Below are 15,898 nucleotides of genomic sequence, written 5' to 3'. Positions count from 1 at the left end.
ACCTATGGTATAACATATGAGAAAATTGGTACAAAGTTTTATGGTACTTTTCTCTCTCTCTCTTTCTCTCTCTTGCTGGGCAAATAGCAGCTTCAGGGGTAGTTTTCATGATTCTTCCATACTATGTCTAATATCTTCCTGATTTCCATTGACTGCAGTAAAGTATGAGAATGTGCAATTCATCTTTTCTTCTGTTTTTCCCTGTCAAATTTTACATTGTAAACTCCTTCAATCAATTATCTATGGAGCTGAAGATTTTGTGCTTATATCACAAGCAAAGGACATTTTGGGAAGAGGAACTTGTCAGAAACAGTTCTCTTCCAAATGCTTCTGGAAATACAATTAAGAATTTCTATACTCACATTTTAAGAGTCTCTTCTTTCATTGATAATCTTACTTCAAAATGTAATAAGCAGACAGTCCTGCTGTATTGGAAGATTGTCATTTTATGGACATATCCTCTATTATTATTCTGCTAATTATATACTAGCATTTTATCCTAATTATTCTATTGATCCAATACAGCTCTACAAGAGATTTCTCCTTCACATATCACCAAAGACTTTCCCCCTTCCCCCTTAGCATTTTTCAGACATATTTTTATGTGAAATCATGGTCGGGGTGATAAAATAAAAAAGTATGAAGAACTTAAAAGCTAGATGATGTTTCACATGCTATTAAGGAAAGGAAAGGGCTAGGTTTAAATATGGTTACCTTTTATTTGCAACAAGTACCCTAGAATGTATTTTTCTAAACGACTTCCAAGTCAATTCACAAATAAATATCTCGGCTCTTCCATATATTTTTACATTCTTCAAGTGCATTTCTAGTTTGCTTGATTTGCCCAAACAAATTTTGAAGAGAAATGGAGGAACAGTAGGGAGGAAAAACAGCTCATAGAAACAGACAAGGGAAGAGAAAGCTTAAGAAAAAGTGAAAGTTGTGATACTAAATGCCAATTTCTTAATGTGGATTAAGTTTTGTATATGATCTTGCCTCTAAAATTGTTTTGAGAGCACTCTTTGCTCTTTAATGAGTCTTGGCACTTTTTGTAGTATCTTTTAAATTGTAGAAGTCAATCCTGAACGTATTATTCACTATGTTCAATGGATTTACCTCCTAATAAATAAATTTAGGGCTGTAGCCTCTTGATTAATTCACAGTCTAACATTTTGTTTTTATCTTCCCCATCCTTAAAAAAGTGAATTTGTGCAGCCTATCTGTTCTGTAATACAATCCTGCGTAAATGACCCTTGATCACTCCATTTGTCTGTTCTATTGATCTGTTTGTTTTCCAATGCTTCTGCATGTGCCCTTAAACAACAAACCTTTGGAGGCAGGGCATGTGATATTTAAAAACAGCATTCAGTTATACATTGCTGCACAAATCATGTAAGTCTGCTGAGAGTAATCTTATAATAATGCCACATCTACAAAATAGACAACATATTTTGATTTTATTTTTAAAATCAATAATTTTCATGTAGAAAGAAGAAGCTATAGAACTTGAGTTCCTGATGTTGTTTTTTAATATACTACCTATCCCCCAAAGCAGATCATCTTTTGGTATTATTTATTGGCAGCCATTTTGCTATGTCGTTGAGTCATTTTTTTTATCCTAGCTTTTCAAATATATATTTCTGAATGAAATGTTGCATTAGCAATTTATATTCATTACTAACAGTTTTTTGTATATGAAATGCAATTGCTATATAAAATATTAGATTTTATATAAAATGATAAATAAGAAATAAATAAGTGGAACTGAGGCTGATGAACTTTTACATTTGCCAGCTCAAGGTGTATTACATGGAACAAATACTTAATATAGAATCTGTTCAGAATAAGAGACCTTTGAATTGAAGATATATAGGCTAAAAATGCAGATTGTTTTCTTAGTATTCTGAATACATATATGAGAAATATGGTTCCCTCTCAACCTAATGATCTTTGAAATATAAGACTGTGATATTAGGATTGATTCGCAAGATTAGGGTAAATACTGTTCATAAAAAGGGGCTCCAGGTCTGAATGCCCTCTTTTTTTGCTGATTGCTTTCCCGTTAGCTTATGATAACAATATAGCAAAGTTGGTGAATTAGCTATATTTCATTTCTGAAATACACTTTTTACCCTGATTGTGTATCGGTATGCATATATCTCCTAGTGGTGGTATGCAGGCGACAATACATTGGTTTGCGAGTACTATACATTAGAAATCATACGTACAAGGAATACTACTTTGTTGCTTTTTTGACACATTGCCCAAAATATGCTAAAAACTTATCCATGCTGTCACTAATGTCGCATGTGGCACAGAGGTACAATAAATGTTGTTATCCTAGCTCGTGCCTTCTCTGTTTTACTAAAAAAAGTTACATTGCTTGATCAAAGCCATAATGGATAATGGAGATCAATATGGGCCTCCCTATGACATATGGAAGGCTATTATGTAGCTTGTCGATCAGAAGGTTGGCAGTTTGGCGGGTCAAATCCTGAGTGCCGCGTAACAGAGTGAGCGCCTGTTACTCGTCCCAGCTTCTGCCAACCTAGCAGTTCGAAAGCACGTGATAATGAAAGTAGAAAAATAGGGACCACTACGGTGGGAAGGTAACAGTGTTTCGTGCGCCTTTGGCGTCTAGTCATGCCGGCCACATGACCACGGAGACGTCCTCGGACAAGCGCTGGCTCTTCAGCTTTGAAACGGAGATGAGCACCGGCCCCTAGAGTCGGAAACGACTAGCACGCATGTGCGGGGGAACCTTTACCTTTAAGTGTTGAAGGTAGCAAATGTTAAACACAAGCTTATTTTTCCCCTTATTTAAATTAATCGGATTTCTGACTCTCTAATTTGGGAAAAGACAATCAGCTGAGATATCCAGCTTCTAAGAGTTCAGCAATAAGCAAATATTGTTACTACCATGGAGTTGGTTTAAGTGCCTATTTGGGATACTTAGGAGGAATAGCCAAAGGCCCAGAATTGGTGCCACTATCTCCAAATATTTACTACAGGAAACTGCCATGTCAGTTTGCAAACCTTAGGTTTACAGATGTATCTTTATTCAGGCTTCTAAGTTCTGCTACTTATATGCTAAGCCCTGACTGTATAGGTACATAAGAAACTTTTTCATTTTACATAAAATATTCTCAACAAACAACTCTCTGTGCATTAACAAAGGATTTGTTCATTTTAAAACATTACAGTGATAGTGGGTTTTTTTTTAAAGAAAGGCCAGTTGATACATTATCAGAGAGCAACTTTTAAAAAAAAATACTGTAGGTCGAAAGAGGACTGGCTTTGGCATCTTTTCAGAATGCATTTGCTAATATAACCTGAGCCATTTGTTTAACTAAACACAGTGCATGCCTAAATACATTTTACCTGCTACTTCCCAGCTGAGGCTTGTCTCTAATAACTAGTGTATTTTGCAACAAGCTGCTCAACAGATGTCATTCTGGTTGAATAATACTTGTGTGTTGGCTAACATTACTCAAACTTTGATCACTTTAGTTCAGCACATCAGTCTGGCATTGTGCTTTATACCAACATAACACTTTAAGTCGAAATGCCTTTCAGACTTAGAATAGCAAAGGAATGTTATTGAAATCAGTGGAGTTTCAGATGAATGAATGAAAAAGGAGAATACTGTTTATTTCATAATACCGCGGTGTTGTGTTTTGGAATTAGAACAGAATGTAAGGAATCCAGTTTCCAGAATTTAGTACTTCATTGGTGTTGAAGAATGGGAACTGGCGGGTCCTGATAATATCCCCGGGGGTGTACTTAAGGAGTGTGCTGACCAATTGGCCATGGTTCTCACAGACAACTTCAATCTCTTGTTGCATCAGGCCGTGGTTCCATCATGTTTTAAAACTGCAATCATTGTACCAGTGCCCCCCAAAGCTATAATCACTTGCCTTAATGATTACCATCCAGTTGCACTCACTTCTATTATGATGAAGTGTTTTGAGAGATTGGTAAAGGACTATATGGTTTTATGCCTTCCCCCTACGTTTGACTTGTTACAGTTTGCCTGTTGGAAGAATCGCTCTGTAGAAGATGCACTTTCCTGTGTGCTTCATCTTAGCTTGGCGCACCTGGAGGAGAAGAATACTCATGTGCAAATGCTGTTTGTTGATTTTAGTTCAGCATTCAACACAATCATTCATCAGCATCTGGTGAACAAACTGGGCCTATTAAGTTTTAATACTCCTTTATGTAATTGGATACTTCATGTCCTTATTGATAGGCCTCAGTTTGTGTGAATTGGAAAGAAAATTTTCAACTCCATCTCCTTGAGTATGGGTTCCCCATAGGGCTGTGTCCTGAGTCCACTACTGTTCACCTTGATGACCCCTGACTGCTCTGCCAAATCTGCTACAAATTATATTGTGAAGTATTCAGATGACACAGCTGTGGTGGGTCTTATCTGGGGTGGCAGTGAAGATGCTTACAGTATAGGGAAGAGGTGAAGGCTCTGGTGGACTGGTGCAATAAAAGTAACCTGGTTCTAAATGTTGATAAAACAAAGGAGATCATCGTAGATTTTAGAAAGAGCCGGCATAGTCATATTCCATTCAGTATCAAGGGTGCAACTGTAGAGGTGATCAACAGTATTAGGTATCTGTGGGTGCAGATAACTCCACACTGGTCATCCTTAGTGAAGCGTGCAAACCAGCATCTGCGTTTCCTGAGTCGGATGAGGACAGGACATCACTCTTCTTCTGTTCTGGCCACTTTTTACAGAGGCACAGTTGAAAACATTTTAACAAACTGCATCACTGTCTGGTTCAGTGGCAGCAGTGCCTCAGATAGAAAGTCCATACAGAGAGTGGTAAGGACAGCCGAGAAGATCATAGGAAGCTCACTTCCTGGTATTCAGGATGCTTCTTCTAATCACTATGTGCTTAGAGCTCAAAGCATTGTTAGAGACCCCACACAGCCACTCTATGGTCTGTTTCTGTTCCTCCCTCTGGAAGGAGGTTTTGAAGTATTTCTAGCAGGACTACCCGATTCGCTAATAGCTTTGTTCCCTATGCCATCCATCTGGCAAACTGGCAAGATTCATTTTTCTCGCCACGCACAAGTATACATAATCTAGACTGTGTTGTTTCTCTGTGTCATATAATATATGTGGGTATATATGCATAATTTTGTATTTATTTATTTTTGTCATATTTACGTAGTGTATATTGGAGGTGGTGACCCTTTGAAAGCTGTATGCGATGAAATTTCATTTCAATGTATGCCGATTAGTGTACATTCAAAGTGACAATAAAGTTATTATTCTTATTTATTCTTATTGCTGTTTTTGTAGATTTTATTATATGACTGACATTGGTTTCTTAGATAAGCAAACTCCCTGTCTTCATAGTATGTGTCTTAATTAAAATAATATTAATTTCTGAAATAAATAAAATAGGAAAATTATTTTCAATGCCTTTTATTCCTGGACATATTAACACTAGTGTTAGGAAACACATCATAGTACTGAATTTTCTTATGTCAGCTATAGTAGTAGTTATGTCTGTTCCCTCCTGATATGGAAAAGAAATCTTTTTTTTAAGGTATTCTTAACTGTTTAGGAAGCTTATCTTTATTCTCTGTAGGTTATCCTACACTTGTTAAAACACCCATTCTGGAATTATTGGTTTGTAATCTAAAATGCAAAATCTTGAAAATTTTCTTGGTTACCCTATGCATCTGTATGTGTATGTGTAGTGTGTGTGTGTGAAAGATAGATAGATAGATAGATAGATAGATAGATAGATAGATAGATAGATAGATAGATAGATAGATAGATAGATAGATGATAGATAGATAGATGATAGATAGATAGATAATTACCTTTTCCTGAGATATGGTACAAAATAGAAATTGCTGGAACCATATTATGAACTAATCAGGTAAAGTTTTGTTTGGTACACAAAAATGACACTGAAATAACTTTTTAAACTTTTGCAATATAAACAACTTTGAAACTTGTAGAACATTAAATATAGTTATTATGGCATAAGGTTTCTTGAACTACAGTTCAGTTAAACAGGTGCATCACTTTCCAAGAGAGAGAGAGAGAGAGAGAGAGAGAGAGAGAGAGAGAGAGAGAGAGAGAGAGATAGAGAGAGAGAGAGAGAGAGAGAGAGAGAGAGATTACTTATAAGCAATGACTTAAGAATAAAATGTAAATTTTATGTAACATAGAATGTAAATTTAACATGCTATTAGTATGTTCAAAACTTTGTGTATATAAAATTATTAGTGACTTATAATCTTTGGTTCCCAGATGTCTACGGAGATTCTCAGTCATCCAGGTCATGGTTGTCCCAAAGGTGCTTTTTCAAGAGGCAACTGAACTTCCTTTTTTTTCTTTGAAGATGTTTTGCTTCTTATCCATGAAGCTTCTTCAGCTCTGTGAGAAGCGAAACGTCTTCAAAGAGAAAGAAAGTCCAGTTGTCTCTTGAAAAAGCACCTTTGGGAGTTGGTTCCCAGACTGATAGAGAGTCATTAGCTGCAAATGTCCATCAGAAGGCTGTAAAAAGCTAAGTCAGAAAGTCTCCATTCGAATGTACATGGGATATTAGTGCTACATTGAAAGAATTAAGTTGTGGAAATTACTATAGCCTCATTCTATCTATCTCAGTGAATATTTCTAAAGAGAATTGTGTCAGATGCATGCTTATAGAAGAATCAGTTTCATCTTAGAGAGAACTAAACAGTTTGACAATCTAGTGTTAATAATAATTTGTTAGACAAATAATACCTGCAGTGGGATAAAATTATTGTGGTTCAGAAAGACCACAAAAAAGACCACAGTAAAAGAATCAAAGTTCTTGGTAAGTTGAAATCCGGTATTAGAGTATGCCCAGTGGCGTAGCGTGGGTTGTCAGCACCCGGGGCAAGGCAAGTAATTTGCGCCCCGGCCGCTGCACTGTCCCTTCCCCAAATAGTCCCTCGCTCTCTCTCCGCACCGCACCGCACGCCTGGCACCCCCCTCCACAGTGGGCGGCAACCCGGCGGCTCGGATCGGATTCGCACAGCCAGCACTGCAGTGAGAGAGAGTGAGTGAGCCAGGCAGGGGCAGAGAGCTGCGAGTGTGAGCGTGCCCCCCCAGATGTTGCGCCTGGTGCGGCCGGCCCCCCCCTGCACCCCCCACGCTACGCCACTGAGTATGCCTAATAAATTCTCATATTACAGTATACCTAATAAAGTGCTTTTATTCATCAGTGGCCACTTTAAAGTAATAGTTAATACATATACAGTATTGGCAATTGAACAAATGAAAATAGCAATGTTGTGTTTGATTTTCTTAGATCTTGCAATAGGACAAAATCTGTTTTTGAATTTACTCTGGAGTCTATATACAGCATGTTGCAATGAGCAACTTCTTAGATTTGAGGCTACTTATAAAGACCAACCCACCATTTTATAAAAGTATGAGAGAGAAATATTGTCATTAACAGTTTCCTGGCATAGAGAAGGCCAGCCAGGTGCTGTTACCCATCGTGACCGAATGCTTCAACTAGGAGCAGTAAATAACCATGGAGTCTCTTCTGTCCTATAATATGCTACTTTTGTTAATTTATTTTTTAATTCATTGGATAGGTGTTGTAATCTAAGAAATACAAATTGGAGCAGAGGCTCAAGCATAGATAAGGAAAAGATAACTTTTTTCAGCCAGTGGGCCAGATTCATGTTTATATCCCTTTCAAAGATACATGATATTGTTGCCCAGGTAAAAACCCACAAAAATAATACAGTAGTCTGGCCATAGGAGTAAACTCAGCCTCTTCACTTCACTTTAATTCCATTGTATTCCACTTCATTCCACTGTAAGGTCACTATTTTCTTTAGCCTCATGTTTCCCAGTCTACCTTTCCTTGACACTTTCTTAGAATTGTTTGAAAAATAAAAAGATTCTATTTTATTATTAGGACCTTTAGATTAAAAATACGGAAACTGAATTTGTAATCTTGATGTAATCTTTCTTTCTGATTACTTTGAAACCAAATTTGAATAATTATTTTATGAAGGGCATTTCCTTCTTGCAGTACATTGTGTGTTGTATTTGCTACATGTACCAGGTACATTTATGTCCAAGTGATTTTACAGTAAACATGATGGTTGTGTCTGTAAAACATTTGGTATGGGAGTAAACAGCTAAATTTTGATTCTAGCTTTCGTTAGAGGTCTTAATGATTGCTTTAAAAAAATCACAATTTCTCAACTTGAACGGCACAACTGTAGTATTTAAATTATTACTGAGTGCTGGTTGTATAAAGTAAGCATTTGCAGCCATTCATTTGTTTGTTTGTTTATGGCAGGTTAAACGAAATGTGTATGACCTGACTAGTATCCCTGTTCGTCATCAATATTGGGAAGGCTGGCCTGCTTCTGCTACAGATGACTCAGTAAGTCATAATTATTCAGCATTTTCGTAAATACTGTAGTATTTTTTTCTAATCCATATTGTGGTTTTCTGTTGGAAATACTTGTTACATTTTAAAAATATTTCTATGCAAATACATTTTGTAATTTAGTATGATGTTTTTGTGTCAAGCTTGATTCCAGTTGATTTCATACCTATGCACTTTTATTGGTAAGAATATTAAAACAGTTTGCCATTATCTTCTTCCAGATGTTTTCTTTTTTGTCGCATTTCCTGGTGGTCTTTTATCCAATTAATAATAATAATAATGCCGCTTGGGGGTGTGTGAAAGCCCTAATAAGCAGGCATATACATAGAATGAAGGCTACTGCTAAGCTTGTAAGCCGCCCTGAGTCTTCGGAGAAGGGCGGGATATAAATGGAATTAAAATAAAAAATAAAAAATAAAAAATTACTAAATATCCTGCTCTGTTTAGCTTTTCATGATAAACCAAGAATGGCCAGATGCTCTAATTTATCTGACTAATAGTACATTAAAGCAACTATTAATTTAGGGCTTCTAAATTAGGAGAAAATTCTTAATACAGATTTTTACATTAAAAACAACAGTTGGCTGTATTATTTAATTATTTTTTAACTTTTGTACATTGTATTTTTACTATATTTGCCCTGTACACCGCCCTGAGTCCTTTGGGAGAAGGGCGGTATAGATATATTATTATTATTATTATTATTATTATTATTATTATTATTATTATTATTATTATTATTATTATTATTATTATTATTATTATTATTATTATTATTATTATTATTATTATATGCCTTGAACACATGGTTTTGTCAGTGGGTTTGGGGATCCCATTCAGAGCTGATCAAGTGGCTTGCCTGATTCTGTTGCCACTTCCACAGGGTGAGGAGGGTTGAAATTGAGTGGGGTTTAAATTGCATTTTTAACAGTTGGATTTTAATGTTGTACATCTCCCAGAGTCACTGTGTATGTTGTTGAATGAATGAATGAATGAATATAATTTGGTAAACTGTTTTTTCAATTACTTTTGACAACACTAGATCAGTGAATCATACAGTGTTTTCTACCATGATGTTCCTGCAAGAAAATATCACAAGTGGTTAGTCTTGTATATCTGTTGGGGAATATGTTTGTTAAAATGGGAGGGTATTTAAAAAAAAAACAAAAAAACCTTGTGTCATTTTATACATTTTTGTTACATTTATGTAGGTTACAAGAACACTTTTAAAAAGAGTTCATAGGAAGAAGGGGAAAGTATTTCTTGTTCCTTTGTAGAAAGAGACAGGTAGAAGATAGATTAACAAGGTTGGAAGGGACTCTGGAGGTCTTCTAATCCCTGGTCAAGCAGGAGACCCTGCTATTGGACAAATGGCCGTTCAATCTCTTCTTGAAAACCTCCAGTGCTGCAGCACCCACAATTTCTAGAGGAAAGCCTGATTAATTGTTCTCATTGTCAGGAAATTTCTCCTTAGTTCTAGGATGGATCTCTCTTTAATGATTTTTCACCCATTAAAGGTAAAGGTAAAGGTTACCCCGCACATGTGTGCTAGTCGTTTCCAACTCTAGGGGACAGTGCTCATCTCCGTTTCAAAGCCGAAGAGCCAGCGCTTGTCCGAGGACGTCTCCGTGGTCATGTGGCCGGCATGACTAGACGCCAAAGGTGCACGGAATGCTGTTACCTTCCCACTGTAGTGGTCCCTATTTTTCTACTTGCATTTTTATGTGCTTTTGAGCTGCTAGGTTGTTAGAAGCTGGGACGAGTAACAGGCTCTCACTCTGTTACGTGGCACTCGGGATTCGACCCGCCAAACTGCCAACTTTCTCATCGACAAGCTCAGCGTCCTAACCCACTGAGCCACCGCGTCCCTTCACCCCTTACTTCTTCTCTTACCCTCATGTGCTTTGGAGAACACGTCAACCCTCTTTTCTCTGTGACAGCCCCTCAAATATTGGAAGACTGCCATCATGCTGCCCCCTAGTCCTTCTCTTTGTTAGACTACTTCTCCCAACTCTTCGTTGTACGGTTTAGCCTCCAGATCCCTTATCATCTTTGTTGTTCTTCTCTGTACTCATTCTAGGGCAGGCATGTCAAACTGCCGGCCCGCTGGCCGGATGCATCACGCTGAAACCACGCCCACCCAATTGCCGGCAATGGGGAAAAAGTCGCAATATGTTGCGCGAAGGTCACGTGACATTGCGAGTTTGACATGCCTGTTCTAGGGTCTCAGCATCTTTTTTGCATCATGAGTGGCCTATGGCAATGTCATTCTTTTTCCTTTTATATTAACTCATATGCATTCAGCAAAGCTTTCAGCCTTGTTTTTGTGCATTTCTGTGGAGGTGTAGTGATTTCTTACATATAATGCAACTCTGCCTCCTCTTTTGAAAGGGGAGTACATTCCAGTCATAAGTTTCATCCACTAAATTTTAGTAATGGTAACAATATTGTACCTGCCCTCTGTACTAAGACAAATAGTTTGCCCTATTTGTTCTTATTTGTTAGCTATTGAAATGCATGCATAATGTTATAAATTGAAACTTGTTTTTAATATGTAAGACAATTCACCTACAGCCAGATATTTCTGGCTGTAGTAGAGACTTTATAGTCATTCCAAATTATAGGCTATCTCATGTGTAGCATGTTATAAAATAGTTGTCACATTTTTTAAGTTCACTTAGATTCTCAGGGGCAAAGAAAGGCTGTCACTGCTGTACATTTGGCCCAAGAGTGGCACGCCGGTATTTTCAAGGAAAGTAGCTAGTCCTTGTCTTGGATGTAGAACTGAAGCTTTTGATAAAAACAAACATAGACAAGGTTAATTGCAACCTCTGAAATATATTGGTGTATTGTCATCTGTTGCTAGTTGAGTTTAGGCCAGAAAGGATTTGAAAACCCATGATTTCTAATCCAAATACCAGCAGCTGTTGGGAAAGTAGCCAACTAGACAAAAAGGAAAAGCTTTTCTGTATGATAGGATGTCCAGCTTGAATAAAACACACAAATCTGTTTTAAACTCTGTTTTAACAAGTGACAATGTTGCAGGTGATTTTCTTTTTCCTTTTCAAGTTTAATGAAATTGGTGATTGTTAAGTCATCTGCTTTTCAAGCAAATGAGTCTAGAAAGCTCTCAGCTTGAAACTACTGCAGCTGAGCCCCGTCAGCTGTGTAAACATTTCTGAATGTGTTACTCCCAAAAAATATAATTAATTTTTATCTGAAATTAGAACCTTCAACTTAATATTTATGAAGATTTAATGTTAGTAATAACAGTGTGAAAAATTGCCCCTCCTTTGCTATTTATAAAGCCTGTTTCTAAGTGTTAACTGTTAAGTTTCCCCCTTTTTAAAATCCCAGGCTTTTGGAAATAACTTAATTTTTAATAAATATCTCAGTGAAGGCTCTTCAAGAATATTAATCATAACTTCTAACGATGAAAGAGTTAAAGACGGACTTGATTAGAATACTTTTAATTTACATTTCATACAGCATAAAAATACTTTGTTATACCACAGGAGGTTTTTTTCAGTGCAGTTCTCGTTAACCTTTGCCTTAGCAAACAGGCAACTAAATAAACTTCTAATAATTAGTTTCTGTGTAAGTGAGCCTCCTATGAACCTAATAAGCTTCATTCTTTTGCATTAAATGCAGAAATGCATCAAAGTCAAGAGACTTTTTAAAAGCACTACTGCTCCTCTTTGTGATTTTTAGTCTAATAAAATATAGGGTACAGTCAATAATGACTTTAAAAAAAAAAATTTTTTGCCCACTTGCACAAAGAAAATCAGTAGGTAAAAGTGAGCCAGTAGGGAAATATTTTCATGCTGTGTAAGTTTGATAGGAGAAACAAGGAGCTAGCAAATTTTTTAAAAAATGCCATTTTACACTTTAAGAATGGCTTTTTAGTTTCTATAGAATATAAACATTGCTAGCATTGGGAATGTATAATTGCTTCATTTCATTATAACATAAGCACAGCTCCTGATTTAGGTTCAATTTTCAGATGTGGTATTTTGAGGGGGGGAAAAATTGTTGCTACAAACTTTACCTGCATGATTAGTGGTCCTGCTATGTGCTATTGTCTGATGTTGTCATCACATATTTAGTATTTCCCCCCCCCCCTAACCTAAACCATTATCTTATGGAACATATTTTATAATGATGAGACTTAAAATAGCAACACATTAAAAAAAATTATTAATACTTTATGGAATAGTTACAAGGAACAATTTGTTGTTTTAAACAGTTAGAAAAACACATATTCCAGAAGGATGTTTTTCTTCTGCTCTGTTTCTCAGTTATATTTCTCAGTTGTGTTTTTTTCTAAATGAAAGAAATTCTTTGGCTGCACATTTTTACAGTCTGTTAACCAAGTAAGTACATTCTATTTCCTGGTGCTCAATCAAGTGGCATTTATGTCATTTACCATGATCGAGTAATAGTTTACTTTTTGTAAACTAATGTTTAGATTGAATAGGTAGGCCTTGGTGTAAAGTCCTTTTTAGCCTATTCCAACAGGTGAGGAATAGACTCTTGCCATATTGGCATTACTTAGAAGTACATATATAAAAAAACAATTTAGTTCCAATTTCAATTCCACAACAGTAACAGCAGACTCACAGAGAGAAGGAAGGGAGAAGAGTTATTTTATTTGTTTGTTTGTTTATATCTTGCCTTTATTATTTTTACAAAAAGCTCAAGGCGATGAACAAATCTAACATACCTTTCCCCCCCCTCCCATTTTCCCCACAACATCAACCCTGTGAGGTGGTTGGGCTGAGAATGAGTGGCCCAAAGTCACCCAGCTGGTTTTCATGACTAAGGTAGGGTGATCAAGGTCCTTTTTACTGAACTTTCTAGCAGATTATGGCAATGTTCAAACAGCTGGAAAGTTAGATTTAGAATTGCCCAGTAGTTCCACCATCCTCACCACTTGCCTTCTTCTCCTTGAAATTTCTTTAGGAGTTAAAATTGCGATTTTTCCCCCTCCTGTCCCTGTTCCTTCTCCACCTCCAAGAAGTGAAGCAGAGAACAGAGAATAGATAGTGTTGCTAAGTACTATCTACCACTATAATTTATTTACAGGATATTATGGGAAGCCAAGTAAAGTTAGCAAAGATTTCAGGATGACAGTCCTTATAGCTTTAAACAAAAAATTTGGAATTTTGGAGCAGAGGTTGATCATTGATTCAGGTTTTCAACTGACAGTTCAGCAGAAATATTATAGTGTATAGAATACAAGAGTATGATTCTATTTTATAACGCTTGCTTTAAATGCATTATAAATGTAATATTGAATGGAATAGGAGAAATGTTCTGATTCACTGTATGTTCTCAACATTTACAACAGGAGTATCATGCTTTGACTTATAGAAATCATGCAGCATCATGTGCACCAGCAGAAAAAAATATTTTCACATCACTAAATGACTGAAAATTGCTCCACCACAGTTGTTAAATTAATCAATTTACACTATTCCAGACCTAGGAATCCAGTTAAATGCTTTGTTTAGAGGTTTTGAACGTTCAAAGTTAATCCAATATGAAATTATTAAGTGGAAAGTTAGTATAAATTTAGAAGCAAATATAACATTGATCACATCGGATTCCATAGAAAAAAAAAGTCTCTTTGGGGATAAAAAATAGAAGATAATCCAAATGGTATCGATTTGTATGTGCAGCCAAGAAATCCACGTTATTTGTTTGGAGAACACATTGTGTGAAATAGAATGCGTTTCTATTGATTATTTTAAAAAAAGACTAATGTGTAAGCAACCTGTGTCTTTGGAATAAAAAAATAGTATTCCAATACTTTTTGTCTAACAAAGGTCAAACAAAGGCATTATATTCTTATAGACCATCTTACCTATTGTGTATCTATCACTCCTACACAGTGTTTGAAAATAGCATAAAAAGCATAGATTAAAAAAAATCCTGTCCATAAACCTATGCTTATCCTGTTTTGTAAGGGACGCGGTGGCTTAGTGGGTTAGGACGCTGAGCTTGTCGATCAGATGGTCGGCAGTTTGGCGGGTTGAATCCCGATTGCCGCGTAGCAGAGTGAGCGCCTGTTACTCGTCCCAGCTTCTGCCAACCTAGCAGTTCGAAAGCAGGTAAAAATGCAAGTAGAAAAATAGGGACCACTCCGGTGGGAAGGTAACAGCGTTCTGTGCGCCTTTGGCGTCTAGTCATGCCGGCCACATGACCACGGAGACGTCCTCGGACAAGCGCTGGCTCTTCGGCTTTGAAACGGAGATGAGCACCGGCCCCTAGAGTCGGAAACGACTAGCACGCATGTGCGGGGGAACCTTTACCTTTACCTTTACCTTATCCTGTTTTGTAGCCCCATCTAATCTATTCTTGTCCTGTGGTTATTATTATGCTAGAAACATATCAGCCTTCTCTGTTTTGGATTACTTACTTAATAACAGTGATACAGTGGTGAAGATGTTGGACTAGAACTACAGAGAGTCTTAAATATAGAAACTTTTTAGGTAACTTCAGCCAGTTCCTCCTCACTCCAACTTACCTCTTACACTTGTTCCTGTGTAGATAAAATAAAATCACCTTGATATCCTAGAGAAAGACAACATAACACTCAGAAAAATAAATAATGCCTTGTGCTGCTGCTTGTTATTTCAATCTCTATTACCTCTCCTCTCATGCAGAACCTGAAAGCATGTCTCAGTTTAGTTGTGCTTGGCTATTGCTTTTGCTGGAACTTGGATACTCTGAAGATTAGAAATATAAATGTAGTTTTGTACTGAGATGTTAAAAGTCTGGCAAGAGCTGGTCATGGAATCATTTTATTAATTGGTTACATTCCTTTATAACAGAGTTCATTATGAAATATATAAAGCTCTGAAACAATCTTCCATTCACTTGCTGGCTAAATAGAGCCTTGGTGGAGCAGTGGGCTAATGCCTCCTTAAGTAACACCAGCTGCCTGCAATTAGTGCAGGTTCGAGTCCCACCAGGCTCAAGGTTGACTCAGCCTTCCATCCTTCCGAGGTAGGTAAAATGAGGACCCAGATTGTTGGGGGCAATTAAGCTGACTTTGTAATAATGCCGCTTGGGGTGTGTGTGAAAGCCCTAATAAGCAGGCATATACATAGAATGAAGGCTACTGCTAAGCTTGTAAGCCGCCCTGAGTCTTCGGAGAAGGGCGGGATATAAATGGAATTAAAATAAAATAAAAATAAATAAATAAATCTAGACTTGTATACCCTTAACAAAGTCACTGTATCTCTTTCTTCAGCCAGCTTTTCCAACAGAATAGTGTACTTCAACATTTTAGGTAGCACTACTTCGTACAACAAAAAGTACATTATTGATTTTTAAAAAGTCATTGCATTCCCTTATGATAACTTTATTTCTGAAGATTATCTTGAAACAGAGTCTTCTCTCTATGTTGCCAGGACATGAGCTTCTGCATTTGAACTTCAACCAAAGTGAATAAATTATGGATGGTTAATTTTTCTAAA

General features: G+C 36.8%; 1 protein-coding gene across 2 annotated transcripts in view; it reads left to right on the top strand.

Moving 5' to 3' along the window:
* FAF1 (Fas associated factor 1) overlaps positions 1 to 15,898 on the top strand; it is a 201,143-nt gene that overhangs the window by 90,576 nt on the left and 94,669 nt on the right. For both annotated transcript variants that reach the window (XM_081323426.1, XM_081323427.1), the window contains exon 8: positions 8,322 to 8,408. In XM_081323426.1, coding sequence (XP_081179552.1) covers positions 8,322 to 8,408 — 87 coding nt within the window. The remainder of the gene's footprint in view (positions 1 to 8,321; positions 8,409 to 15,898) is intronic.

The sequence above is a fragment of the Vipera berus genome, assembly GCF_964194415.1.
Source record: "Vipera berus genome assembly, chromosome: 3".
NCBI classification, from domain to species: Eukaryota; Metazoa; Chordata; class Lepidosauria; order Squamata; family Viperidae; genus Vipera; species Vipera berus.
Note: the sequence above shows the minus strand (reverse complement) of the source record. Positions and strands in the feature narration are given on the sequence as shown.